The sequence below is a fragment of the Phyllostomus discolor genome, chromosome 6, assembly GCF_004126475.2.
Source record: "Phyllostomus discolor isolate MPI-MPIP mPhyDis1 chromosome 6, mPhyDis1.pri.v3, whole genome shotgun sequence".
NCBI lineage: Eukaryota > Metazoa > Chordata > Mammalia > Chiroptera > Phyllostomidae > Phyllostomus > Phyllostomus discolor.
Window position 1 is genome coordinate 170,462,077 of NC_040908.2, and position 27,316 is coordinate 170,489,392.

A 27,316-nucleotide genomic window follows, 5' to 3' on the forward strand; every position below is an offset into this window, starting at 1 on the left:
AGCCGGGCTGGGTGGCCGGGGGGGTTCTGGCCGTTCTGAGGTGGGCCCAGCGCCGGGGACTACAGACACCCTTGGGAGACACAGGCAGCTGGGGGGGTGGAGGGGGGACACTGAGCCCAGCCACAGGTCGGGGAGACATGCCCCAAAGCCAGCTCTGCCGTCCCCCCACCAGCCCCGCCCTGCCAGGGATGAGAAAGGGCACGTGGAGCACTCAGGGCAACATGCTCTTGCTTCTAGAAACTTCTCAGGGCACTGTCAAAGCTCTGAGCCCCCCCCGGGCTGCCTGCCCTCTGGGCAGGAGGCAGCCAGCGGGTAGGAGGGAGCCCCCCCAGGCGGGTCCCCCCACCCTCAGGCCTGAGCTCAGGCGACCCCTGGAAGGGGGGGGCTGGGATTGGTTCCCAGAGCAGGAAGTGCCGCGCTGCCTTAGCAGGGCCTGTCCTGGGGGAGGACCTAGTGCCGCACGGCCGCCCCTCACCCCCACAGGAAGCCCCTGAGCCTCAGGTCCAAGGCCTTGGGGGTGCAGGTCTCCGCAGAAAAGTGGGGAGCAGGGTGAGAGGAGAGGGGGCCCGCCTAGGAGACTGGCCAGGGCACAGTCACCTGTGTGGAGGCCTCCCCTCAGACACGAGAGCCAGGCCACACGACGGTGTCCCCGGCTCTGGGTGGCGACAGGGCGCCCGGCCTCCAGAGCCTTCTGGCTGGGAAGGGCCCTGGCCTGGCCGGCCTGGGAGGTGTCCCCCGGGGGTCCGAGGCAGCTCTGGCTGGGAGACCCCCGAGCTGCCCACCCCCGCTCTCTGGGGGTCCCGGGCCATCAGAGGGGCGCCAGCACCAGTGTTTATTTTCAAGTGACATTTTTAAGAAAAACAGCTTCCCCCAAATGCTTGACCTTGCGTCTGGAATGCGGGCAGGTCAACAGCTGTCCACTCCCCAGACCCTGCACAGCCCCCGGTCACGGGCAGGGGCCGAGGGGGCCTCCTCCGGGACCCGGGCCGTACGCGGCCAGAGCGTGGAACCCGGCTCTGGGCTCCGTTCCCAGTCTCGCTGGGTCCCCAGCGGGGCGCTGACACCCCCAACCCCGCCCCGTCCAGCAGCCCCTGCAGGGACGGCTTATCTTGGCCTGGGCCCCGGCGCCCAGGGCCCGAGGTTCTGGACCCGGACCCCGGTAGCACGCGCCGCGCTCCGGGACGGCCCTGTGCTTCTGTCCCCGCCGGGCTGGCCGCTCGTGTCCCCCTCGGCTGCCAGCTGGCCGGACACTCTCGTCCTCCCTGAAGCCCCCACCTCCGGGAAGCCCTCGGGGGAGCTCAGCAGGGTCTGCTCTTGGGGAGCAGCGGAGGGCGCCCCCGGCGGGGGTCTGTGCCGCCCGCCCACAGGCCCTGTGCCGGAGGCAGGCTGGATCAGTGGATCCCACCCGAGGACCCCTGCCCCGGGCGGTGTCCCGAGCCGGACCCTTGCCCTGGGACAGTCAGTGGCTCTCCCGTGGGTGGAGCCCACAGCCCTGGGTGCCAGGCAGACCCCCTCGGCGTGCCCTGCCTCTGGGGGCCCACCGTCAGAGAGGAGCCCCGTCCCCAGCGACGGCCTGCCCTTCCCCCGCAGAGGGGCCCGGCCCCGGGGTCCCTGACAGCCTGCTGCCGAGGGGAGGAGGCGCCGGCACGGCCCCCGAACCCCGGGGCTTCCTGTCTCGCAGCCCACAAAGCACTCAAGGCCGCAGGTCCCGGGACATCAAAGGCCCGGGGAGCTCCTTGTGCGGAATTAAGTGTCAATGAAGCAGCCATGTGGCTTGCATTTCCACAGGCCGCCCGCCCCGCCGGCCTGCTGCTCGGGAGGGCTGGGGCGAGGGCGGCGGGCGGAGGGGCGGCCGGGAGGGTGGCCCGCCACCGGAACTGGCCCCCTCTGCTGCCCCCCAGCCCCCGGGGCGGGGGACACAGCACACACGACCCCTCCAGGCAAAGCTACTTCGAGCCCCAAAGGGAGGGGACGGAGGGCCGGGGTTTGGGAGGGTGCTGCCCACACCTGGGCCCCCTCTGCCGCCCGGTGGGCACCTTCAAGTGTTTGCCAGGCCCGGGGCCCTCAGGGGCGCCAGGCCCGAAGGCCAGCCTGGCCTTCGCCCCCCTGCCCTGTGCTCCTCTGAAAGAAGGGCTCAGCCCTCGAGCCTGGGGCAGGGGGAGCTCCTGGCGGACAGACAGACAAAGAGCCAGGAGCTCCATCCCCCTCAAGAATGCGTTGGGTGGGGGACAGGTAGGGGGGGACGGGGGTGGGGAGGCCGCGGTGGGAGCCCGGAGCCCAGCCCCGCCCGCCTCCCCCTCCTCTAAGTGGTGGGACCTCCGGCAGCTGCCAAGCTGCCAGGAGAGGGGAGGCGCCGGGCGGAGGGAGAGGGGGCCGGGGCCGGGGGCCCGCTGAAGAGGAGGAGGAGGAGGAGGAGGAGGAGGAGGAGGCCGGAGGGGGGGCGCCCCGGAGTCAACGACCCGGGGCTTTATCGCGGGTCTCTTTGCACAGCGTCTCGTCTGCAGAGCTGGCTGAGCAAACACGGGAGGCAAGGGTCGGGCAGATAGGGCTGGGGGGGCCCCCCACCACCCCGCCACCCCCTCCTCGGAGCAGCTCCCCCGGCATCCAGCCCACAGCTGCCCCCGCGGTGACCCAGCGCTCCCGGAGGCTCAGGGGTCCCCTCACTGCTGCCCACCCCCACGGATGCCCCAGCACCCACCCCCTCACCGTTCCTCTCTGCCCAGGCAACAGCGCCCCCACCCCCGGGCAGGGGCATTTACTGCTTCTCCCCGTGCGTGTGTGCTGCCCACCGACTTGGGCCTGGTGGGGGGCATGTGAACGCATCCTCCCCCAGGTCCCTCTGCTGGGCCTGGTGACTCGGTTTACCCAACGTGGCCAGAGCCCTGGAGCCCTGCTGGGCCCCCTCTGCGGGGGGGCAGGACGGGGTTGGGGGGGCTCGCACTTCCTCTGGGAAGGGCCCGAGAGCCCAGAGAGGGGAGAAAGCCGAGTCGAGGCCGGAAGGAGCCGCCGCGTGGGAAGCCGCGCAGGCAGGGCTGGGGGAGGGGCGGCGAGGGGCCCGGGCCCCTCCAGCAGCTGCCGGCTTATCCGGCCTTCTCCCCCAGCGCCGTATCCGCCACCATCAATCATGGAAGCCTGGGCCGGGGGCTGGGACAGCTGCGGCTCCAGAGGGCTCCCGGGGCCCGGACCCACCAGACAGCGGACTGGGCCCCACCCCCAGGGGCGCCCCCTCCCAGAGCCCGGGCCGCAGGGTCCGGCCCACAGAGGCCACGGGCAAGGGCGAGGGCGGGCATGGGCCCCTGCACGAGGTGGCTCGGGGAGGGGGGGCAGGCACTGGCTCCCCAAAAGCTGGTCCCATGGGGAGCCCCGGGGCTGCGCCTCTGGTCCTGAGGCAGGCTGTGGGAGCCCCCCAGGGCTGGGGCCTGACCCCCTCACGCCCAGGGTCAAAGGCCTGTGTGATGAGCGGCTGGAGGAGAGTGGGCGGGCGGACTGGTGGATGGACGGGGACAGCTGCCGCCTGGACTCTCCCACGCACAGGGAGCCCCTGCCTGCCCATCGGGCCCACCCGGGACCCCGGGCCCGTTGCCCCCCTCTCTAATCCCCCTCTGGCTCCTTCCCAGTGTTCCAAGCACTCGACACATTTTCCAAATTCTCGGGCCACTGCCGCTTCCTCTTCAAATTCCTCGCCCCCCCACCCCCGCCCCAGCCCCATCCTGGGAAAGGCCGCTGCTGCCTGGACACAGGCTCCGTCCTGGGCGGGGCGGGGGTTGGGGGGGCGGCCAGCAGAGTGGTCCCGGCAGCTGGGAGGTGTGGGGGTGCCAAGGAGAAGAGCCCGGATTACGGGGGCGTCATGGGAAAGCTGTGACGGAATGCTCCCCAGAGCCCCTCCCGCTCTCGGCCGGGCCCCCGCTCCCTCTCAGGGTTTCTGGCCTCCCAGTGGCTCTGGGGGGAGGGCGGGAGGGAAGGAGAGGGGGCTCCCAGCCGGGACCTTGGGGTCCTGTGGGCAGCCGGCTCTGCCAGGAAGGCCCGTGGGTCCCTGCGCCCGGGCCCGGGCCGAGTGCGGCCTCTGGGAGCCTCCACGCCAGGGCATCCCGCTCCTGGCTCAGAGGGTGCAGCCCCACCAAGCCCCACACGATGTCCACGGCCCCCCATCCCCCCCCACCCCCCAGGAGGGCCCAGGGCGCCACTGCTGCAGGACGAGCGAGGGAGGGGGCGGCACTGGCGGGCGCTGCGACGCCCCGGGCCCACCTTCACAGGGCCGGGCAGCCCAGGGGACCCACGGACGGCGCACGGCCACAGGGGGACTGCTGTGCGGACAGAGGGCAGCTCCCCTGCTGACCACGAGGGCTCCCCTCTGCCACCCGGGAGGCGGAGAGGGAGACCTGACCCCGGGCCCTGGGCCTCCCCTCGGAGGTTCCTCGGTCGAGGTCGGCCCCCGAGGCACAACCAGGCCTCTCTGAACGGCGGGGGGTGGGGGGGGCGGTGCCCAACGCTCGGGTGTCCCTGCCACGCCGGTGGCCCACCTTCAGATCTTGACCCTGGCCTCCCCGAGGCGGCCGGCCTGCCCTCGCCCTGCCCAGGCCCGGCGCTCCTCACGCCCCCTCGCCGTTCTCCACCACCGTCTCCCCTGTCTCCCCCTTGTCTCCTTTCTCACAGACCGTCAGGGCCCCCCCATCCTGCCCGTGGGGACGGGAGCCCAAAGCAACGCAGGCCCCTGGGCCGGTGTGGCCAGTCCCCGGCCGTCCGAGGGCTCCGGTGCCAGGACCCCGGCCGCCCCCCCAGCCCCCCGTGCCAGTGGCCTCTGCCCTGCTCCGTCCCTCGCCGGCTGGTCCACGGCTCCCCGGTGAGGGGGACAATGTCAGTGTTTCTCGAGGCGCAGGCTGGGGACAGCGAGGGACTCGGTGCCCTCCCCGCGCTGCGGCCCCCACCTCCGGCCCGCAGGCGGCCACACCTGCCTCCATCAGGGCCCAGCCGCTGTGCACGGGGTCGGCAGCAGGGAGGCCAGAGGCTGCGGGCTAGGGCTGCGAGGGGTCGTGGCAGGAGTGGAGGGGACAGTGTCCCGGTGGGAGCTCCCGGGGGCAGGCAGGTCGGTGACCGGAAGCAGGGTGGGGTTCCGGGATGCCGCCCCGCTGCCCTGGGTCCCACAGGGGACGCTGCCCAGCAGTCAGGACAGCAACGGCAGGCGGTCCCGAGCTCGGTCCTTTGTGCTTTATTGCGGCAAAACAAAACGAGGACCGTAGGGCCCGCCGTTGAGCGCCTGGAGGGGGAGGTCAAGGGCGTGCGGCGCCTTCGCCACCACTGCCCGTCTCCCCAGGGTGTGCCCTCCTGGAGGGACGGATGGAAGCTCCTCGGCCTCCCCCCCCCCCCCAGGGCGGAGGGAGGGGGAGGCAGCCGTGTGTCTCATAGTGGCCGTCGGGACCCTCACCCACGGGTCTCCCCGTGGAGGTCCCGTGGAGACCGGGGTGGGGGGGGACGTGGCGGGGTGGCCCACGGGCCCGAGGCAGGCCGAGGCAGACCTGGGGGCCAGCGGGGGCCCCGGCCCGCTGCCCACCTGCCGGCCGGAGGGTCGGCCCACCGCCTGACAGCTCGGGGGGTTTCACCTTCCAGCCTCTGGTTGTCGTTAGCCGCGCCCGGGCGGGAGGCGGGCCCTGCAGCCAGCGAGGGTCGAGGCTCACGGAGGGCCACCTGGACCTCATTATTCTTAAGTGGTCGGGTTTGCGCGGGTGGGGGAGGGGAGGAGGAGGAGCTGCCCTCCCCACCCCCTCCCAGCCAGCACTTGGGGAGCTCCACGCGGATGGAGTGCACAGAGCCAGGCCCCCCAGAGCCTGTGAGGGGCGTCTGCGGGGGCTCAGCCCAGTGGGGGGACGGCCTGCAGGACATGGGACCCCGGTCCTCCCCTATCTCCCCGTGGGGACCCCGTCCTTCCCCGAGGAATGCTGGGGAGTTTGCAGTCTGGGCCACTGCCAGCGCCTGACCCCGGGAAGGGCCCTCCGGCCCCCCCCTCCGCCCTGGTCTTCCTGGACCCCAGGGAGCCCCCCTCCAGGAGGCTGCTCAGGGGGTGCTGTGCCAGTGAGCCCTGGTCTCAAAGGACCCCCTCAAGGGGCACGTCAGCAAGCGCCCTCAGCCTCCAGGAGGCCCCTGGGTGCCTCGTGGGAAGGGACTGGGGTCTGGGTGCTGGGCCCCCCCCGCATGAGCCAGGGTGAGGCTCCCAGCTCCCCCCCGTGTGGGTCAAGGGCCTCGAGGGCCCACACTCTGGGCTCCGGGCGGGAGACAGGGTCCCCGGTGGGGCCCTGGGGACCTGGGGGCCAGCTCCCCACCCACGCAGAGGGTCCCACATGCGTCCCCCCCACGTGCCCCTGCGCTCACTTCGGAGCGCAGGGGAGGGTCCCGGGGGCCCCCAGGCCGGCCGCGGGAATGTGCCAAATGGCCGCTGGAGAGGGGCAGGTGGGCCGGGAGGGGCGGCCTCCGGCCCGAGGACCCGGCGGGGCTGGGCAGCCGAGCCCTGGGCGCCCTCGCCCCGAGGTTCACCCAGCGAGGAGACACACACACAAACACACACACAGTGAGCGAAGCACGCACAGGCAGGGCCAGGGGACACTCGACTCTCTCCTCCCTCCTTAATCCCTTTGGCTCAGGGCTTCCCGGCCCGGGCAGCCTGTCCGAGGGGAAGGCCGCCCGGGGGCACGCGGGCACCCGTCCGGGACGCTCAGGCGGCGACCAATCCCTGCCCGCCCCGGGCGCGCCCTGCTCCGTGGACCTTTCTCCAGGCGGCAGCCGGGCGGTGGTGGGGCCGGGGGGTGGGGTGCAGCCGCTGCGGTCCCCCCAGGCAGGGAGAGATGGCCCCGGACAGACTTGGGGTGGGGACCCGTGTGCGGCTGTGAGGGCCTGAGCAGCAGCGCCGGGACGGAGGACCCACTTACCGTCCGTCCCCCGGCCGAGCCACGGAAGGCCAGCCTCCCTGCCCCCAGCCCCCAGCAGCTACCTGGAGACCATGCTGGGCCGGAGCCGGCACGGCTGCCACCGCCTCCCAGCTGTCCAGCTCGGACAGGTCAGTCCCCGGAGGTCCAGGCTGCAGCAGGTCCTCGGAGACCCTCGGGGTGGCAGCAGGCGCTGGAGTGTGCAGGGGTGGGGTGGGGGTGGCTGGAGAGCCCGCTGTAGGCATTGGGGTGCCACTCCGGCTGGCTGGGACACCGGCCCTGGAGGAAGGGTCAGGGTCAGTGGTCTGGAGGGAGCCCCTCTGTGCAGATGAGCTCCCTGCGCATGGGGCTGCTGCCCTGCCCACTTGCAGCCTGGCCGGCCTTTGGGGTCAGCAGACCCCCCTCAGGGGGTACGCCCCGTGTCCCCTCCTCTAACGCCCCCCCCTCCCCCGCTGACCCTGCGGGGCCGGGAGCGTGGAATAAAGCCAAAGGCCGGTGCCCGCATCCTCACATGGTCTGGTGTCCACCACGAAGCTCTGCCTGTTGCTGGGGCTTCCTCCAGGTGCCCCCCAGCCCCAGCCCAACAGAGAGAGGGAGGGCGATGGGGCTGCCACCCACCCAGCACAGGGCCGTGGCCCAGCCAGCTGGGGTCCATGCTGCCCAGGACCATGTCGGGCCCTCCTTGTTCCTAGGGGTCAGCTGGGGATCCTGGGGACGGAAAGGGGATGAGGAAACTGCCCTGGGTTTCCAGAAGGTTCTTTCCTCTTTTGGTTGAGTTTCTCTGCAGCACTGAGCCCCCTGGGACGAGGACCCCTTCACCTGGGCACCCACCTCTGGCCACAGGGAGAGAGCACGGTGCCCCAGTCCCCGGGGCCCCGCCTTCAGCCGGGCAGTGGGGGTGCTCGGTCATTTCTCAGACAACTGTCTCCCCAGAACCCACCCCTCCCCGCTCCTCTTGCAGAGGACAGAGCCCTGGGGGGGGGGGGCAGCCCCAAGGGGGGGATGTGGCCCAGAGCACCCAGCCTCTCTGGGCACCTCACGCACCGGTCGCCTTCCCACCCCGCCAACCTGGAAGGGCAGGCGCTTGTCAGCTGTAGCTCCCTGCCCGCCTGCCCGCCCACCGCCCGGCACTCAGCGCAGCTCGGGCGGTGGAGGGCCTGGGCGCTGCGGGGGCCCACGGCAGCGGGAAAGAGGGCTGCACCGTTTAGCCGTGCACACAGCACCCTTCTGTCCGGCCCGTGTCCGCCCCCGCTCTGGCCACGGCCCCTGCGACGAAGGCCCGCTCCCCCGAGCCCTCTCCTTTCCACTCTCGTGATATGGCCTCTTCTCCGAGGTCCCAGCCGGTCCCCGCCCCGAGACACCCTGCCCTCCCAAAGCCCCCTCACCTCCCTGTGCTCCGCCTCCCAGAACCTTCTGCCGCCTTCAGGTCCCGGCTCCGCACGGGCGGGCGAGAGGGACGGCAGGCAGGCGGGCTCCTGCGCCGTGGCCCGGGACGCCGCTGGCCGCCTCCCAAGGAGGCGCGAGGAAGTGGCCATGTGGGTGGCCCTGTGGGTGGCCATGTGGGTGGGTGGCCCAGCCCCGAGGAGCGGGAGTCAGCCAGCATGCGTCTCGGGGTGGCCTCGCCCTTGCAGCCAGGCAGGGCCACCTCCGGCCGGGACGCCCCGCCGGCGCCGGGGGGCGTCCTACCTGAGGCAGCGCCCCACGTGCCAGTGCCGGCGGGGAAACCGCTCTGGGCCTCGGCTTGGACTGGGCCCCGCTTGCGTGCGTGCCGCTGTACCTGACCATGTGACCCCGGGGTCCCCACGGTGGCCCTCAGGCCACCCCGCGGCCTCAGCCAGGCCTCCCGGGACCCCAGCGGGGCTGCCCACGGGGCCCATGGAAACGTGGCTGGACTGGGTGTCCAGGAGCAACTCAACAGCCGGCCGAGGTGGCCCAGGCCTCACTTGAGCAGCGTCCCAGCCCAGGGGAAGAGCCGGCCCGGTGTCTGCGGCCAGCGCTCTGGGGCCGGGCTGCCCACTGGGCTGCAGGCGAGTCTGGGGTGCCCCCTGCTCTGCAGTGGGCGCCCGAGTGGGTGGTGGAGGAGGCAGCAGGCCCGGCCGGGAGGGGAGGAGAGGGCACCCTGGCTGCTCCGCTTCCTGCAGGGCACGGAGGGCTGGGGGGGGCGGGTGAGAGACCCGACAGGAGGAGTCTGGGGTGCGGCAGCACGTCGTGGGGGGAGCCCACACCGGGGTGAGGGCGCTGTCACCGGGGAACTGAGTCGTGCACCGACGACCGGCTCCGTGGGGTCTGCAGAGTGCGGACCCGCCAAGCCCGCGGCCAGATCCGCAGGGGACGGGAAGGGGCTGGCCGCCTGGCCCTGGGCACGGCTGACCCGTCATCGCCCACTCCCAGGACCCCAGAGCCACTGCATCTGCCAGCTAGGTGCCCAGGGCGGGCCCGCCGGGGCACTCGAAGCTGGGCTGCCGGCCTCACGGGGCGCAGGGGAGGTGTGTCCTGCGGCCCCGCGCCCTGGTCCAGCTCCCGCCCTGGGGCCTTCCCGGCGCCTCCTCCAGGACCCTGGGCTGCATCTCTCCCTCGGAGCGGGGCGCAGTGGAGCCCCCCCCCCACACACGGGAGCCCCGCCCCCTGCGTTTCCTGCCCTGTCCCCAGTCCTCCCTGTGCAGGAAGACCACAGCGGATGTCCTCGGTGGCTGAGGGGCCGGAGAAGAGCCTGGCCTCAATGTCGGGGGCCTGCGTGGGACGGGGTGGGGGGTAGTGGGCAGCAGGGAGAGCCTGGGGTGTCCCCTGTTGGCCTCGCCGGCCCTAGTGGGTCCCTCTCTGTGGGCGGTAGGGGAGGGCGGGAGTGGGCCCTGCCGGGCGTGAGGCGAAGAGCCAGCCGGAGGTGGGAGGGTCAGGCCGGGCTCTGCAGGGGTCCAGAACACAGAGGGTCCAGGGCCGGGAGGGCCAGGGGCAGGCTGGCTGGCTCTGAAACCCGCTGCGGGGCCGGGAGCTGGGCCCCAGCGGGATGCCTCTTGTGTGCCGGCCTCGTGTGGGGCCCCGTGGGGGTCACCAAGGGAAGGGACCTCGGGCCTGAGCCTGGCGATGGCCTGGGGAAAGCGGGGTGTGCTGGGAAGGGGCAGGCCGAGAAGGCTCCCCCCACAGGGGGCCGGGCGGGACTGGGGCCGGTGGGGTGCCAGCCCCACCTTGGGCCCGTCCCCCTTCCCACGATATTCGGGGGTGAGGCTGGGCCGTGTCGGCCAGGCCCTTGTGTGGAGCACCGTCAGGAGGACCCCGGACGGGCTGGGGTTGGGGTTTGGGGTTTGGGGTTTGGGGTGAGCGCATCCCGGCACAGCCAGCGGTGACGGCCGGGCCAGCCATGAGTGGGGTGGGCGAGTGGAGCCGCAGCCCCCTGCCCCCCGCCTCCGGCCTGCCCGCTCAGGGGCTTCTGGATTCCATCAGGTGTCGCGGCCATCTGGCTGTGACATAACGAGGCGGGCCTGGGTCAGCGGGGTGACCTCCTGTGGCCCCGATGTTCGGAAATCCCCAAATCGGAATGACCCAAGAGACGGGCTCAAGACTGAGCGTTCCAAGGGGACCCCCTCCGACTACCCAAGGACCCGCTGTCCGCCGAGGGTGCAGCCTCTGGGCCCCAGACCCTCCTGGGGCCAGAGCGGTCCCCCCACCAGGGCCCCTCAAGGAGGGTGGAGGGCGGAGGGCAGAGGGCAGAGGGGAGGACAGCCCCGGGGACGAAGGACAACGTGGGACCCAGCGCGGCTCCCCGTGTGACCCTGGGCCCCCACTCCTGTGGGGCCAAGGGGCAGGGCTGCCCGCAGGACTCGGGGGGTTGCGGGGGACCCCGCCGGAGCCAGGCCCAGGCAGGAGGCTCCCGCAGCCGGAACCTACAACCCACAGTCACATTCCTGGAGCGGGTGTGGGGAGGGGTCCCTCCTGTCCCCAGGTTCAAAGTCTGACGGGAACAGGCCTAACGCCCTTCTTGTCCCTCCCCTCCAGGTGTGTTCTGGAAAAAAATACGCCTCAAAGTACACGTTGAAACCTCGGCACGAAAATAATGTCAGAAAGCAGGCACCCCTCCTCTGGGGCCGGTAGGGCTGGCGCCGGAGACCAGGCCCCGCGGCCCGGAAACCGCCTCGGGGGGCGGCTGTCCGAGCAGGCAGGCACGTCCGCACGGGGCTCCGGCCTCCACCACCGGCTCCTGCCTGCCCTCCGGGCTGCGCCGTCCCAGGGGCCGGGCCGGACATTCCAGCTGCCGGCAGGTCCAGGTGTCCGCCCAGGGCCTTGCCCTCGGGCCCTCATTCCGGCCATGTGACTCCCGACCAGCGTGGGGGGTTCAGGTTGTCAGCGGCCGAGCGGGAAGGGACAGCTCAGCCGTACGGCCTTTCCGAGCAGCCCTGCCCTTGGGGGACATGACCCACTGCCCCCGGGGGACCCCGCCCGGGTCCGCCGCAGCAGTCAGCTCCGGGAACTGAGTCTGGGTGTGGGGGTTGGGGGGTTCGGCACTGCCCTGGTCGGCCCCGGCCCCAGCCTGGGGCGTGGGGAGGCGAGCCGAAGACCCCAGCCAGCACCGGCCTCAGTTTCCCCTTGGTGACACACACAGAACTTCGTTGACCCTTGGCGTTGGTCCCCAAGGGTCCCCAATGGAAACAAAGCCTTGACCTCGGCCCTCAGAGAACAGCCAGACCCCCACACCCCAGGCCGCCCCTTCTTGGGGGCACGGCTCAGGCACCTTGGTACAGCAAGTGGGGTGCCCCTCGGGCCTGTGGGCGCCAGACCCCGACTTCCGGGTCCGTTTTCTGGGAGGGCGGCCGGCAAGCAGGCGCCGGGGCAGAGAGGCGGCCGGGCTGGGGGCGGGGCCCAGGCCGCCCGCGGCCTCACTGTGCGGTGCTACTGCCCCCGTCAGGCCGCCACCACCTGTGGCTTCAACCCGGCCGCCCTGCCCAGCCCGGCCCTGCCCAGTTCCGGGACCCCGAGTCCTGAGGGATGAGAGGAGCCCTGGCGGGGCCGGCGTGTCCCCGTTTTAACGGAAGGAGATGGGGACCCCCCGCGTGTCCCGTTGCCCCGTGCACGAGTGACCCAGAGCCCGAGGTCTCGCTTGCCAGTGGTGGAGGCCCTCTCTCGCTGAACTCCGACATCCCGGGGGGCCCTGAATGGGGAGGGGGCGCCAGCCCCCTCGCCCCTGCTTGCACCCCGTGTGCACACGCCCTTGAGGGGTGTCCCGGGCTGGAGCGAGGCCGAGAGGTGCGTTTCTTCTCCCGGTCAGGCTGCCCCGCCCCCTCGAGGGGACCAGGAGTCGGGGGGCCACTCTGTTGTGGGCTGTTTGCTGGCCCATCCCGGTGTTGCTGTGGCAACGCCGTGGGTGCGGCGGGGGGGGGAGCCATGCCTCAGAGGTGACTAAGTGTGCTGCGTCCCTGCCCAGATGGCCCCCAGCCCCCTCCCGGGACTCTCGCCCCGGCCCCCGGCCCCTGGCCCCCGGCAGGAATGCTCTGAGACCCCACGGGCGAGCACGTGCGCCAGCGAGCCTGGCCGGCGCCTGCCCCCCTCCTGCCTGCGGGCCTCCCCCTCCCGGACCACCACGGACCCGCCCACGTGGCCACGCTGTCCTCCTCCAGCCCCTCCTGGGGGCTCCCAGAGGCTTTCAGGGTCGCCCTGCTCTCCACCTGGTCCCCGAAACCACACTCCCTGTTGTGCACCCCACGCTCTGTGGGTCACTCCCTGGCCTTGGCCCCCCGACTGTCCCAGAGCCCCTCCCTGCTGCTCGGGACCCTCGGCCAGCACCCCCGGCTGTGGAGGGGGCTTCGGGCCGGGAGCAGAACCCCGGGCAGGTGGGCGGGCAAACAGAGAAGCCACAGGCCTGGCATGGAAAAGGCTTTAAATGGCCCTGGCAACCCCCGCCCGGCCCTCTTCTGGGGTCTGGGGGGCGCTGGCAGCCCCCCTGACCGGGGAAGTCAGGGAGCCTGGAGGCTGCAGCCCTGGCCGGGTCATCCTGACGGACGGGGACAGCTGTGCCCCACCTCCCACGGCTATTTCAGTTTCTGCGGGAGTCGGGGGGCGAGGGGGGGCTCCGGCATCTCTCAGGCAACCCGATAGCTCCGGAGGGAGGGCGTCCCTGGGGCCCCTCCGCTCTCTCCCGGGGCAGCTGTCGGCCCCGCGCTCCCCCGAGCCCCGAGGGAGGCTGGGACGCCTAGTGTTCCCGTTCCACACGGGCCAAGGGGCCGAGAGGGACTTGGCTGGGGCGGGAGGTGGGGACGGCAGGGTGAGGGCCGGCCAGGACCAGAGCCCGAGCCGCTCCGAACCCCGCTGGGGCTCCTACAGGGCCGGCTGGCCGGCACTTCCCGCCAGGTTGTATTTTTAGAGGGTGCCTTCTGGAGCGGGCACTGCCTCGTCCTGGGGCCACGGGGACAAGTCCGGCGTGGTCACGGGCCAGGCCACCCCGGGAGCCGGCGGCGAACCCAGCTGGTCCCAGGACCTGGGCACCGAGTTCTGAGTGGTGCTCCCCACACCCCCAGCCATGCCCGCCCCCGGGCAGCGGCCAGGGGGCCCCCAGGATCCCCCAAGGCTGAGCCTGGCAGGGCAGGGCACTGGCGACCCCGTCCTGCACACCCTCCTCCTGGGAAGCCCAGGGGCACCCTGGGGCCGCCCGCAGAGCGCTGGGAGGGAGTGAGTCTCGAACCCAGACCCTGAAGGGTACCCCCCATTGCAGGCCCGCACGAGCCAGGCCCCCAGGGACGGAGGGGAGCACGAACAAGGAACGGGTGCGGTGACAGTGGGAATTCTCTCTCTGAAAGGACGGAAAACCGGTGCAGCAGGGATGTGGGTGGTACCCCCAAATCACGGAGGGGAACAGGGGTGTCCCAGATGCCAGGGAGCAGCAGGAGGGCAGTGGGGCTGGGATGGGGCTTGCGGCGGGGCTGGGTCCTCTCAGAGGGCGAGGCTGAGCGTGGCCAACTCAGGAGCCACGTGACAGGCTGGCTCAGGGGTGACGAGAACCTTGGTGGCCTCCCCACTGTCCCCCAGGGGTCAGGGACCAGCCTGGTTGGACATGATCTCCCCCTGGCCAGCAGGGGCATGACCAAGGGGGCTGCTCTGGGGGGTCGCCCGCTCCGCAGGAGCCTGGACCGACTCACACTGGGGTGGACACCCCGAGAGCCCTCCGACCCTCGACCCTGGGGGACGGGGGCCTCCAGAGGACCCGCCATGTGCACTCGGCCCCGAGGACAGCCCAGAGCCACACCCAGCAGGGACGCAGGGTGGGCCGGGGACACGGGGCGGGGCATGGTGACTGACAGCCCTGGAGGCAGAGACCCAGGCCTCCCTCCACCCCAAGACACGTCTGGGGGACAGGCGGTCCGGGGGTGGGGGGCGGGGGCAAGCCCCAGGGTCAGCCCGTGTGGGACGGGCGCCCCCACCAGCAGGGACCCTCCCCTCCCTGGCCTGCACTATAGCCCCCACGTTTCAGAGAAACACAGTCAAGGCTGCAGCCGCCAGCGGCTCCCGGCGGCAAGGCCGCCCGCCGGAGCCCCCGCTCTCGCCCGTCCTTGCACGTCACCCTCGGCCCTCGCTCGGGCCCCGCTCCTCCGAGGTCCCGGAGGCCCGCTGGCGGCCAGTGTCCTGGCAGCAGAAACCACAGGGTGACCTTGGAGGACCGCAGGGCCCACCGACGCCCCCCTGCCTCCCCAGTGCGGGGTTCTGGGCCTTGGAGACCGCCTGTGACGACCCGCCCCTCCGAGGGCCCGGCTCCGTTCCCCCACCAGGGTCCCCAGCCCATGCAGGGGGGAACACCCAGACGCCCCCCACAGCCGCAGCCCCAAGCTGGGTGCTGTGTGCCCTGCTTCCCGCCAGGGCGCAAGGGGACACTCCCTGCCGTGTTCTGGGCGGGAGGTGGCCAGGCCGGGCTGCCCCCAGGCTCCATGTTGCGAGACAGAAACACCGTTTTGTCACCGGGGGCTGCCTCGGAGACACACGGGCTGCAGCCGGTCGTGGGGGCCCGTGGGCCTGCCCCAGCCCTGGCCCTCGGCTTGGGCAGCCAGCTCTCTGAGGGCGGCTGGGGCAGCCTGGGACGGGGAGCCGGGACCCCCTCCCCTGGGCACCCTGGCCTTCTCCAAGCACTGCCGCTAGGCCGTCCTGCCCGGCAGCAGCCGCTGGTCCCCAGCCCGCAGGGCTGCAGGAGGCCTGAGTCCCCCCCAGCCGCAGCCTGAGCAAGCACGGCGCGGAGTGGGGTGCGGGGTGGCAGGGGCAGCTTCGGGGCGCAGCCCGGCTCCCTCCCTCACACGCATGCATGCACACGTGTGCGCACACACATGCGTGCCGGCCCCCCGCCGCCCCCACTCTGGCAGCCGGCGCGGGGTTTTATTGCTGCTACAAATCAGATATCACACAGTTTGGGGCTGACGTGGCTTTTATAAGAATTATTTAGGGCCCTGGCCGCCGGTGAGCGGAGTCCCGGGGAGAACCTGGCAGGAACACCCAGCCGCTCGGGCCGTCGGAATTCCAAACACTTCGTAAAGCGCCGGCTCTCGGGGCCAGCACCTTGTTCTGTTTAAGGGGCGCCTCACCCCGCCCTGAGCCCGCCGCAGAGGCTCCTGGGAGGCCCCTCCCCCAGCTGGTGGGGGCGGGGGGCCTCCCGCAGCTGCGAGGCGAGGGCTGCCGGGGGGTCCTCCGCCGGCGCCTGCCCCCCACCCCCACCCCGGAAGCGCCCCCCAGGAGCCTTGGAGGCCCAGACCCTCTCGGTGGCCGTGCACACTGTGTGGAGTGTCCTCGTGCTTTCCCCACTGCCTCTGCCCAGGCCAGCGGCCCGGGTCTGCCACCGGCCAGTCCCCGGGGCCGCGGCGGCAGCCGCTGGGGGCCGCAGCCAGCTCAGGGGCCGGCCTCCAGGTGCCCCCGGCACCGTGCAGAGCGCCACGGGGCTGGTGGAGGGACGGCGTGGCGGGCGGCCCAGGGTCCCTGACTCCACGGCCACACGTGGGCGACGGGGCAGTGGGGACGTGTGTGTGGGGGGTCCGCCCCACGGACACCGCGCATCGACTCTGAGGACACTGTCACAGTCGCCCAGGTCAGCGACACGCCCCGTGACGCCCCTCCCCTGCCCTTGCAGGCCCCGGCGTCGGGACGAGGGGAGTGGGTCGGAGAAGAGGGGCCGAGCTCCACCCACACGTCAGCCCACAGGGCACCCCACAGTGGGGCTGCCCCGGGGAGACTCCCAGGAAGCCCCAGAGTGGCACCCACACGGGGAGGAAGGGCAGTAACAGGGTTCCTGTGGGAACCTGCGACCAGCCCTCCCTCCCGCAGCCCCCCAGAGCGGGGGTGCCGGCGACCTGGGACCTGCAGGCCGGGAACCTGACGGGGACCTTCCGCGTGTGGCTCCGTGCAGCAGGGCAGGGGTGACCCGGCTCCGGAGGGAGGGACGGATGGAGGGACCTGGAGGGACCAGGGGCAGCAGGTCGGCCGTGGGGACCTGCGGGACCCCTGTGGAAGGGATGTCCCCTGGGTGCCAGCTGAGGCGGCCACACCGGGGCCCTCGAAGCCGGGTGGGCAGCAGGCAGCTGTGTGCCGGGAGGGCGCCCCCGGCCCCTGGGCCTGGGCCCCGCGTGGGGAGGGAGGCGGGCTCCCCCTCCCCCCTCCTCACGACGTCAGGGCTCCAGCATCCGCCCCGTGAGGCCGGGGCCGATCAAAGCCAGATGTGGGAGCGGCAGAAAAACGCTGATTATTTTGACTAGGAAAAGCCCTATTTACGAAGAAATAATGAAGTGATTTGGGGGGATTGGTGTTGGGGATGATCTCAGCAGGGAGGAGTGGACACAGACGCCGCACGGGTCGCCTGCGGGGTCCCGTGGGGGGGGTCCCGGGACAGCTGCTCCCCAGGCCAGTGGCCCTGGTGTCCCCCCAGGCTCCCCACAGGCGTCTCAGGGTGTCCGAGGCTGAGCCCCGTGGGGTGCAGCTTGCCCGGCTGAGCCAGGCACGGACCCGGAGAGAGGTTCCTGGGTGGGAGGCAGGCCAGGCCCGTGCCCCTGTCACCCAGGCAGCTAAGGTGGGAGTGTGGGCACGGCCCCACCATGGGGGTGCCCTCACGCACAGCGGAGGGGCAGGGCCCGCCACCTGCCTCGGACAGAGTCCGGGCGGTGGGTGGCGTGGGCCGCGGGGCCGCGGCTGCGTGCACACTGCGGGGACTCCGCTCCCCGAAACGCGGGCGGCCCTGCAGGGCACTGGGCCGAGCGACAGGACCCGGTCGCCACAGGCAAGCTGCGTGCGTGCGTGTCACCCGGGGCCTGTGCCACACAGCGCCCGCAGACCGTGGCGGGTCCCGGGTCGGGGGGCACTGGCAGGGGCTGCCGGGGGCAGCACGGTGCTGTTCCAGAACCGTCCTGGTGGCCGACCGGCGCTGTCCATGGGGGCCCCAGGGTGTGAGCTCTGCTCAGCCGAGCCGCTGAGGGGGACCAGGCTGCTCACGCCAGCGTCCTGCCCTGGGACGGCGGAGGGTCCCCCGCCCCTTCACTGCAGCTGCATGCCAGGGGCCCCGCCTCAGGCGGGACGGCCACGGTGCTGGTGGCAGGGGGCCAGCACCACCCAGCACCTCCCTGGCAGCCCCCGGGACCCCCGCCCACCCGGTCTGACCCCTGCCTCCGGCTCCCAGGGACGGGCCGCCAGGCTCCCCGTGGTCCACTTGCTTGTTCACTCGGTCCCCTCGATCTGGACCCACAGGAAGGCACGGAGGTGGGAGACTGAGCCCAAGGTCATGGTCACCCCAGAGCTGCCCTCACGGGGCCTCGTTTCTTCAGCTTCTGCAGCCTCAGGACCTGAGGCAGGAGCGCAGCGGGGTGGGGTGGGGGGGCAGGAGGCAAGAAGGCTTCGGACCACCTCATGGTCGGGGGCGGGGGGCCGGGCCCGGCAGGCGGGGTGGAGCCCTGCGGCGAGTCCCTGTGGGGAGTCCTTTGGAGACGGGGTGGCAGGTTGAGGCAGCCGGGCCTCACACCACCGGGAGCTGCTGGGTACCCTGGGGTGCGTCTGTGGGTCTCAGCCCTGGGCCCGAGGGGTGAGGCCCATGGGCTCCGGCCCCAGAGTGGACAGGCGGCCGGCCCGGCCCCCGTGGTCCTTCCCTAGCAGGCCTCTGCCCTTCCGCCTGCCCCCCCGGCCGGGGCCTCGACACTCCTGCAGAGTGAACAGACCCCCGCAGTGCGGCCAAGGGGCAAGGGGTGAGCTCCGGGCTCTCCTCCGCCCCCCAGCTGGGCCGACCCCAGCGCCCGGCAGGAGGCGCCCGCAGGGGGCTCAGGGCCCCTCTCCCGGCTCCAGCCCTGGGAAGGACACCCCACACAGGCGGGCACCCACCCTGAGCCGGGAGCCTGGGGGGGCACAGGGCGACTGGCCAGCCCCCTCTCGAAGCACTGCGCCTGGGGACGACGGTGGGGAGCGACCCCGCCGAAGGCCCACCTCCTGGATCCTGGCACGCCACCCCCGGCCCCTGTACTCCCCCCCTCACTGCCCTGCCCGACCCTAGCATTCACGCAGGAGCTCTGCCGGCCCTGGGTCTCGGGGGAGGCGGAGGGCTCTGGGGCTGGGGCGTCCTCCGTGCTGGGCCTTGGGGGCCCAGGCCTTGGGGGCCTGGGTACAGCACGGGCTGCACGGCAGAGCCAAGGCTGCCCGGGGGCGGAGCCGTGTGGGGGCAGCGGGGCAGGAAGGGCGGCCGGTGAAGGGTGAGATGCCCCCCCACCCCCGGCCTTGAGTCGGGGTCCTCAGGGCCGCGGGGCCCCGAGAGCTGTTTCTCCAAGGAAAACACCGTGGCCGCAGCCTCCAGCCTGCTTCCGGGCCGCCCCGTCGCTTTAAATCAACACTCGAGAGCGGGGTGGGCCCGGCAGGCGGAGGGGTGCCTGGCGCCAGCGTCCTGTCCAGGTGTCCCCCACCCCCGGCAGAGGGGGTGGCCCGGCCAGCTCCCCCATCCCCGTCTCCCCTTGCAGCCTCCGGGGAGGAGCAGGGCCCCGGTCCCCACGGACTCGCTCCTGCCCGCTGCACAGCCCTCCAGCCCCCCCCCCCCCCCCCGACACCTCCTCCTCCTCCTCCTCTGTCCGGGGAGAGAGCAGCCAGGCGGCCGGGGGTGGGGGGCTCTCGGCACAGAGCTCAGACCAGTAGGGCTGCGGACGGGCCCGTGGAACCTGAGACGCAGGGCACTGGCCGCCTGGGCGCCGCGGCCACCGTCATGCCCCACTGGCCTCGGGCCGGGGCTCCGTGGTGGGGCCGCCTCCCCAGTTCCCAAACAGCACCTCCCTCGGGCCCCCGCCCCCCCAGCACCCACCGGTCACGCAGAACCGGAGCCTCGGCCCAGAGGGGTCGGGGCCGGCGTGGCTCCAGCCAACCCCCCCACCTGGAGCCGGCCCCCCGGCGTGCCCACGTGGGGCTGGGACGCAGGTGCCCCTCCTCGGCGCGGCCGCGGGGACAGAGGGACGGAGCCACTGGTTCTGTCACACGGGGCACTTTTATTGGGGCGTCAGCCCGTCACAGGCCGAACCAGCCAGGGACGCCCCCGCGCCGGGGGTCGCTGCTCTGCCTCCTCCGCTGCTCCTCCAGCAGCTCCTCCCGGGCGCTGTCCTCCGCGCCTGGCGTCTTCTCGGGGAAGAGGTCGGGGAACGTGAAGGTCTGTCCGTGAGCCTGCGGAGGGAAGGCCAGGGCTCCAGCACGGCCGGCTCCGGCCGCCCACGGGGGGGAGGGTGGGGGGCGCCGTTCGGCCTGGACAGAGTCTCCCCACCCCGCCCCGTCCATCTGCCAGGGCTGGGCCCCGCCCGCGGGCCGGTACCTGGTTCTGCCCACCCTCCCCGCACATGGCCCTCGTGCCCAGCGTCTAAAACAACGCCTGGGCACTTTGCACACCAGGGCCCGCCTTCCGGGGCCACGCTCCGGTCCCACTGCAGGCCCAGCAAGCCCCTGCCCCCCAGCTCAGTGGGCCCCTGGGGCGGGGGAGGGAAGACCCCCACTCCCAGGCGCAGTGGGAGAGGAGAGGACGTCGACAGGGTCGGCAGGCAGGGACGGTGGGGGCGGCACGGGGGCTGGGGCCCTCCGGCCTGAGGAGCCGGCAGGCCGGGCTCGGTCCCCGCAGACCCTTGCTCTGGGCAGAAACGTGGATGTGGGCAGGAGCCCCCCGAGAACGCGAGGCCTGTGCACGCGGGTCACGTGGCGCGGGGCGCGGGCCTGCGGTGATGAGAAGCAGCCGCGGCGCGCTCGGTAGCCAGCCCGCGGGAGGATTATCTTACACATTTCAGACCCTTTTTTTTCTCTTTTAAAATACCAAAGGGCAACAGTTTACGTGCAGGGCTGGCTGCCCAGAACGGGGGGTTTGTGTTTAATATATGGAGGTGCTTCTGCTGGTTTTCTGGGGCGGGGGAAACCAGAGTGACATTTTGAACGTAAACACGAAGATGGCGGTTTGCAGCAGCAGCGCGGGGAAGGCGTGCGGAAGGGAGGGGCGAGTCCGGTTCCTGCCGGCAGGGACAGCTGCGGCGGTGCCCCGCGGCCCCTTTCCGGAGAGCTCACCTTGTGCTTTCAAAAACAAGACTCTCAAAGAGCAATCTGATAGCGGAGAAGTACAAAAAAGGAGAAAAATGCCATAAAAACGGAGAAACCGGCCCTGCCGGAGCCCGGGGGCCCGGGCGGTGGTCTGCTGGGGCTCGCCCCTGCGCCCGGGGCCTCCCTCATTCCTGCGCGGCTGTGTCACCGCCGGCCCCGGCTGCGGGCCGTGCGGGCCCGGCGCCGGCCGGACTGGGTGGGGGCCCGAGGAGATGCTTATCCGGTTGTCTGAGGAGGGAGAAATGCGGGTCCCCCCCCACCCGTGGGACCAGCCTGTCCGCGGCGGCCATCTCCAAGTAAACCCGGTGACTGAACTTGTCCTTCCCATCGACCCTCCATGTGTGTGCTTCACAAGCAGCGGTTTTCAGAAGCTCCGGGGCGGGGGGGGGGGGGGCCCAATGAGACGGGCCGGCAGAGGACGGGCCACAGAGGGGGACCCCCTTCCAGGGGTGCAGGCTCAGACTCCTGGCTGTGTGCAGGGCTGGCACATGTCTGCAGGAGCCCGGGGGAGGGGGTGTCACGAAGGTGACCCCGGAGCAGCAGGGCTGTGTCCCGGCCGGCAGCCTGCACCTTGTGGCCGGCCCCCCTGCAGCTGCAGCCCCCGGGCCTGCGTGCCCCTCGGTCCGGGGTCCCTGAGTTGGGGGGCGGAGGTCAGGGAGAGCTCAGTGAGCGAGGCTCGGACAACGCAAAAGCCACTTCTGACCGCAGCTCTGCTGTGCGGGGCCTTGTGGCGGAGGGGGGCACTCGGGCTGCCCCCGGCCGGGCCCCTCGGGAGGACACCCCCCCCCCCGCCGCGGGAGAACTTGGGGCACAGCACATGCCGGGCCGGACAACCTTGGGCCCCGTTCGGGACGGCAGCTGTGGCCGTTTCCCGGGGAAGCCGCCATTCCACCCCGGCCCCTGACGAGCTGCTCCTGAGGCCCCGATCGGGGCTGCGGGCGCAGGGTTCGCAACAGCGCTACTGCCATCTAGCGGCCGCCCGCCCCGGCTCCTGGGGGCCTGCCCGCACGGGAGCCCCCAGGTCCCCAACCCCCGGGGTTTGAAACGGGAGCCCCCCAGGTTTGAAACGGGAGCAGGGGAGTCCACGGCAGCCCCCCAGGTTTGAAACAGGAGCAGGGCAGCTCACAGGAGCCCCCCAGGTTTGAAATGGGAGCAGCACTGACCCCGGGAGGGCCCCCGCACTGGGGAGGAGACCGTGCCAGGGTGCGGGGTGTGGGAGGGAGTGCACCAGTGTGGGCCCCGCAGTCCCACTGAGGGGGGCGGTGAGCAAGGGTGCGTCCGACCGCCCCCAGCCCTGGGCCTGCTCAGTGAAGGCTCCTGTGGCTGGAGCCCGCGCCTGGAGCCCCGGCCGGCCGGGCAGGAGCCGCGGGGGCAGGCGGCGCCCGCGGGGCCACAGCCCCGCGGAGGGGCGGGATACCAGCCCGAGGCCCCGGCAGCGGCGAGCACCCCAAGGCAGGGCCGCCTCCCGCCTGGGACCCGTCCAGGGCCGGCCCTCCCGAGCAGGCGGCCCCCGGGGCTCAGCGTGGTCTGGTTTCTGTCAGAGCCCAAATCCCCGGGCCTGGGTGGGCCTGCTCTGCCCGCAGCACGTTCCGAGTTCAAAGGCTCGACGGGGGTGGCCCCCGAGACGTTCCAAAGTGCCCCAGCCCGTCTCCTCCCACTGGCTTAGCTGTGCTTTGAACCCCGGCCCCTCCTGGGCTGCGCTGTGGATTAGCGCGGAGGCAGCCGCCCCGGGACCCTGCCCCTCGAGGCCTCCCCGGCCCGAGGCAGCGGCTGCACAAACACGGCCCCCGCCCCCGGCCAGGGCGCTGCCGCCCGCCCGGCCAGCCATGCGGTCACACTCACCAGCTGCACGTAGGCCACCTTGTAGTCCGGCGTCTTCACCCGCACGTTCCTGTGGTCCCTCTTCCTGCCGGGACCTGGGGGGCAGGCGGGGGGCACAGATGCCACACTTGTGAGCGCTCAACCTCTGGAAGGACACGCCTGCGAGAGCCCGCTGGTTGCACCCCGAGGTGCCACTTCCAGTGCACAGGCTGTGCCCCCCCGGGCCCAGCCGCAGCCCCCGCAGCCCCCCGCCCGTGTCTGAGATGACTCGGGGGGCCGTCTTCCCGGCACCCCCGCGGGCCCCCGGCCTCAGGCTGCAGGCCCCGGGTGGGCGGGCGATGGGGCCCCCAGGAAGGGCCCAAGGGTGGGCTCAGGGGAAGAGAGCGCGTCGGCCGTGCCCAGAGGGGCCGGGGGGGGGGGGGCAGCCACCCCGCCCCGGCAGGAGTGCAGCCCTAGACGTCGCCCGAGCACTGTGCCTCGGTTTCCCCCTGTGCCGAGAACCAGGCCCGCAGAGCGGCCACGAGGACGGCAGGGGTCAGGGGCGTGGGGTGGCACAGCCGTCTGCTGGGGAGGGGGCAGGAGGGGAAGGGGCCCACCCACACGACAGGCGCAGCCCTGCCCGGCGGGCACCCACCGTGCTGCACCCTGGTCCGCACGGCGGCCACGGGCACACCGTAGATGCGCTCCAGGTAGTTCCGCAGGTCCACCCTGGTCATCCTGGCAGGGAGGGGGGGCGACGGGGACCGTGAGCCACACCGGACCGGCCCCCAAGGGCAGTGACCGGTCCCCACCCAGCACTCCCCCCGGGACCCGCCAGCTCGGGGGCGATGGAGGGCCGGCCCGGGCTCCCTGGACTAGGCCGGCCCCATCGCCCCCCCCCCTGTCCCCCCCCACTGGCCCACGCTGGGGCCAGGCGGCCGAGCTCCAGGGACTCTCCAGAGGGAAGCCACGGTCTGCGAGTGCCCCCTGGCTGCCGGGAGCCCGGGCCGGCCCGAGTCCGAGGCCCTGGGGTGGCCCGGTGTGCGGCCGCCGCCTCACCGCACGGCCCGAACCCGCATTTCTGAAAAGCAACTGTCTGTCGGGTTGGGTCTTGCTCCCTTCCCACCTCGAATGTGTCAGCAGCTCAGGCCCTCGGCCTCCCCTGCCCCTGCCCCTGCCCACCGGCGCCCCAGGGGCACGCTGAGGCCGGGCCACACGGGAGCAGTGGCACCGGGGGCTCCGGGCGGCGCCCTGCAGCGAGGGTGGCGGGTAGGCCGGGCCCCTGGGGCGAGCACAGGCCTGGTGGAGGGCCGGGCTCTGGCCCCGTGTCACAGCAGCTCTGGGGGCCGGGCCCAGCCTTGGGGTGGGGGTGGGGGTGGGGGGCACGGTGACCCGACCCTGCAGGAAGGGCAGGAAAGAAACCGGCTCCCCACCCGGCCTCTCCAGGTGGAGGGCGCCCGGCCGCCTCGGCAAACAGCGGGCCTCTGTCAACATCGGCAGAGCTTCCGCGGCGGGAGGCCGGAGGCGGGAGGGGGCTGAGCCCCCACCGTGGCGGGCGCCCGCGGACTCACTCCATGGGGATCCGGAACTGCACGGTGTCCTCGGGCTGGGCCACGCCGGGTCGCACCAGCTGGATGAAGAAGTTGGTGCGGAACACGCGGAGCTGGGGGCCGCCCAGCTGGTAGAGCGGGTACCTGCGGGGGAGACAGTCCACACCGTGGCAGGGCGCCGCCCCACAGCCCCCGCCGCCACTCGCTCTCGTGGTTCTGCCCAGCGTGGGCGGTCACCCCCTGGCCCCGGCCCCACCTTGGGGCGACGTGGGCTGGTGGCCCTGAGGCTGGCCTTCGGAAAGGGGCCGGTGAGCCATTCGAGAAACGACCAGAGGCCACAGAGAGCGTGCTCCCAAGTCCCCGAACAGGCCGGTGGTGAGGCGCAGACACGGCGTGCGCTCCACGTGACCGTCCCACGGGCACATGGCCGTCCCAGGAGCGGAGTGGACCCCACCTGGGACGGGCCCACTGCCTGCAGGGGTCGCCCACCGACTCCCTGGTGCCGGCTGAGGTGGGACGGCTGCGGGGACATGAGGCTCGCAGGTCACCAACCCCAAGCTCACCCCGAAACCCCCCAGGGTGGGCAGGCTGGGAGCCCAAGGGCAGGTCTTGGTGGGAGGTGGGTGCTGGGAGCCTCACTGTGGAACTGGGCCGCCCCCGGGGGCCCATCGGCAGCGCTCAGCACCGAGGAAGGGGCTCGCTGGGGCCACATCCCACGCTGGCTCTCGGCCCCCACGTCTGGGGAGGGTGAGGAGGGCCAGGGGGTCAGAGGACCTGGGCAGGGATGGTGGGGGGCTCCCCCAGAGTGAGGCTTGGGCTGGGATGTGTGAACTGAATGTGTGAACTGAATACCATCTCTTTGGGGCACGTGGGTGACCGAGGCAGCCCGTGGTGGCCACCCCGGCAGGACCTCCTTGCGGCAGGGCCCCTGCAGGCGTGAACATTGCTGGGGACTGGGAAGGCAGGTGGGTCTGAAGGGTGCGGGGCCTGCTGGTTTTACCCTTGCGGGGGGCTCAGGCTGACCCCTACCCGCCCAGGGGGCTCTTTTCCCCCGTGGTGACCAATGGCAGCGCTCGCTGTGAGGGGCAAAGGCTGGGGCCCAAGGGTCACTGTGGGAGTGTGGGGGTGCTGGCTCAGACCCTCCAACCTCTCCAAGGCACCCCACCATCTGGGGCCGGAGGGCTGTGCTCAGCTTCGGCCGGAGAGAGGCCCAGCGTGAGGGTCCAGGTGAGAGGCGGAGGCCAGCAGGGGCCAGCGTGCCCCTGCCCCCACGCTGAGCCCCAGGCCCTCCCAAGGCCCCTGCCTGCGGCCTGGGACACCGCCCCCCCAACTCGGGAACAGCCCGAGCCGCTCGCTGCCCTCCTGCTGGGTCCTGGAACACAGCTCCCTGGGCCTCCTGGAGGCCCAGCGCCCCCGTGGGGCCCACCCCTGGTCTCCGGGTGGTTTCACCCGGCCCCTGCCTCCCTGACCGCTCCCGCGGTGTTTCGCAAGCACCTCGACCTAACATCTCGCAGGCAGGGCTCTGAATCTCTCCTCTCTCCTCCAAACAACAGGCTGGCTGGCTGCCACCAGCCCTCCCGCCCTGTGGCCCCGAGGGTGACTCATCCGGGATCCCACCCTCTCCCTCCCCCCTGCCTCATGGCTCCACTGCAAGTACTCCCCTCCAGGGCCTCCCTGGCCAGCGAGGGAGCACGTGCACTCAAGCTGGGCCCCTGTCCTGGTTCCCTTCCTGCCTGCACGTCCTTGGCCTCCAGGGCGGCCTTGGGGGCAGCCTTGAGGGCCTTGGCTCGGAGCTCCCATTCCTTGAGGCCCCTGCCCCTTGCAGGCAGCGGCAGAAAGCCGAGTCCCCTCCTCGGGGCCCCCCCTGTGCGGTCCCGCTCCCCAAATCCACACCCTGGCCCAGCCATGGAGTCTGCTTCCACGCCTGTGCGGGGGTGGGGGGGTAGGGAGAGTGGGGGCGCCCCTCACTGTGTGCTCTCCAGGGTCAAGGGCATGCAGCGTGCATGTATGCATTCGCTCCCTCATTTATTCATGCTTCGCACATGCATAAACTCAGAAGGCCATCTGTTCCCGGGGCTGAGGGATCCCTACTTAAGCCCACTCACTCACTTATTCACGCAATCACACAGGCAACAGTCACGAGGCCTCCGGTTCCCGGGGCCATGGGATCCCTGCTTAAGCCCACTCACTCACTTATTCACGCAATCACACAGGCAACAGTCACGAGGCCTCCGGTTCACGGGGCCATCGGCTCTCCACTTAAACCCACTCATTCACTTATTCACGAGTTCGCTCGTGCATGAATTCACGAGGCCTCCTGTTCAAGGGGCCCTCTGATCCCTGCTGAACACCAGGGTGGTCGCCCGGGCAGCGCGGGGGAGGGGCGGGTGGCGCGCGGCGCGGCCCCGCCCCAAAGCCGCGCGGGCGGGCGGGGCCGACCCTCGGGGGCGGGGCTTGCCCGGCGGAGGCTGGGCTCCGCGGCCGGGCCGGCCCGCACCCGGCCTGGCGTCCGGATGGGTTCGCACACGTGGCCGCGGGGGTGGCGGCGTAGGCTGCGGGACCCGGACCACGCTCCGGCCGGCCGCGCCCCCCTCCCCAGCCCCCCTCCCCGGGCCTGGGTCCCCGGCTCCTTGACTGTGACCGTGAAAGCCCCGCCCCGCGCGGGCCGCCCTACTCACAGCACGTTCCGCGCCATCGCCAGCTTCCGGTCCGCGGGCAGAAGGAACGGCGTGCGCGGCCCGCGCGGCCTCTGGCACAGCGCCCCCTGGCGTCCGGAGGGCGCGCCCCCGCCCCGCGCGGCGGGCCTTGCCCCTGGAGACCGCCACACCTGAGCCCCACCCACCGACCAGGAGCCCAGGCCCGGGTCCCCCGTAGCTGCCTCTCCCCGTTCCCCCACTCCCCCGGGCTGGCCCGTGCCTTTCTGCACCTGCAACACACTCCGCAGGGCAGGGATAGCGTTGACAGGGAGTGTCAAGCCAGCCACTGGGAGAGAAAGGGCCCAGTCAGCGGCTGTGGAGAAGCAGCAGGCCGGCCTGTAGGCTGGGGATGGGACCCAAGAGGGCAGCAGGGTGTGAGGCCTGGTGGCTGCCCCAGGGAGAGCAGGGGAGGCTGCAGGGAGGCGAGCACGTGTCCCTCCGAGAGGCCCAGCTTTGGGGCGGGGACTGCAGGCCTCCCCCCGGGTGTGCTTGCTGATGGGAACGGCACAGTGGTCTCGCCTAGGACCCAGGCACTGCAGAGGATGACCGATGGGCGCAGGGCAGGGCTGGGTGGCGAGGGTGGGCTGCACTTGCCTGCTGGGGTCAGGCGGGGGGGAGCCCAGCTGTCCCCTGCTGGCCGCCAGGCCCACCTGGAGGAGATCCGGTGGAGGGGACAGGTCAGAAGGGCCACTGTGCTGGGGGCCAGGACTGGGGCCAGGCCTGGAGGACCAGCAAGGGGCTGGGAAGCAGGGTGGAGCACAGAGGGGCCCCCCTCACACCCGCCCGGGGCAGGGGTCCCGAGGGCTCTCTCCTT

At 72.3% G+C, this 27,316-nt stretch overlaps 1 protein-coding gene and 1 long non-coding RNA gene across 2 annotated transcripts in view; one reads left to right on the forward strand and one right to left on the reverse strand.

Annotated features, from left to right (window-relative positions):
- The first annotated feature begins 3,087 nt into the window (after nucleotides 1-3,087).
- The window catches only part of LOC118501421, a 75,684-nt gene continuing 51,455 nt past the window's right edge, over nucleotides 3,088-27,316 (forward strand). The window contains exons 1-2 of the long non-coding RNA XR_004904076.1: nucleotides 3,088-3,105; nucleotides 4,104-4,106. This is a non-coding gene — a long non-coding RNA (uncharacterized LOC118501421). The remainder of the gene's footprint in view (nucleotides 3,106-4,103; nucleotides 4,107-27,316) is intronic.
- Nucleotides 19,354-26,628, reverse strand: MRPL23 (mitochondrial ribosomal protein L23). The gene is made up of 5 exons (XM_028515462.2): nucleotides 26,485-26,628; nucleotides 23,828-23,950; nucleotides 22,912-22,994; nucleotides 22,299-22,372; nucleotides 19,354-19,544 (listed from the first exon to the last, which is right to left on the reverse strand). Exons 1-5 carry the CDS (start codon nucleotides 26,499-26,501, stop codon nucleotides 19,392-19,394), a joined length of 450 nt encoding a protein of 149 aa, XP_028371263.1. The 5' UTR covers nucleotides 26,502-26,628; the 3' UTR covers nucleotides 19,354-19,391.

Bases quoted from the DNA above. Each gene is read 5' to 3' on its own strand.
- MRPL23 (XM_028515462.2), bottom strand. The intron at 22,995-23,827 runs GTGAGTCCGCGG...CCTCCCTGCCAG, and splicing joins CAGTTCCGGATCCCCATGGA to GATGACCAGGGTGGACCTGC. The intron at 19,545-22,298 runs GTGAGTGTGACC...TTCCCTCCGCAG, and splicing joins AGGTGGCCTACGTGCAGCTG to GCTCACGGACAGACCTTCAC.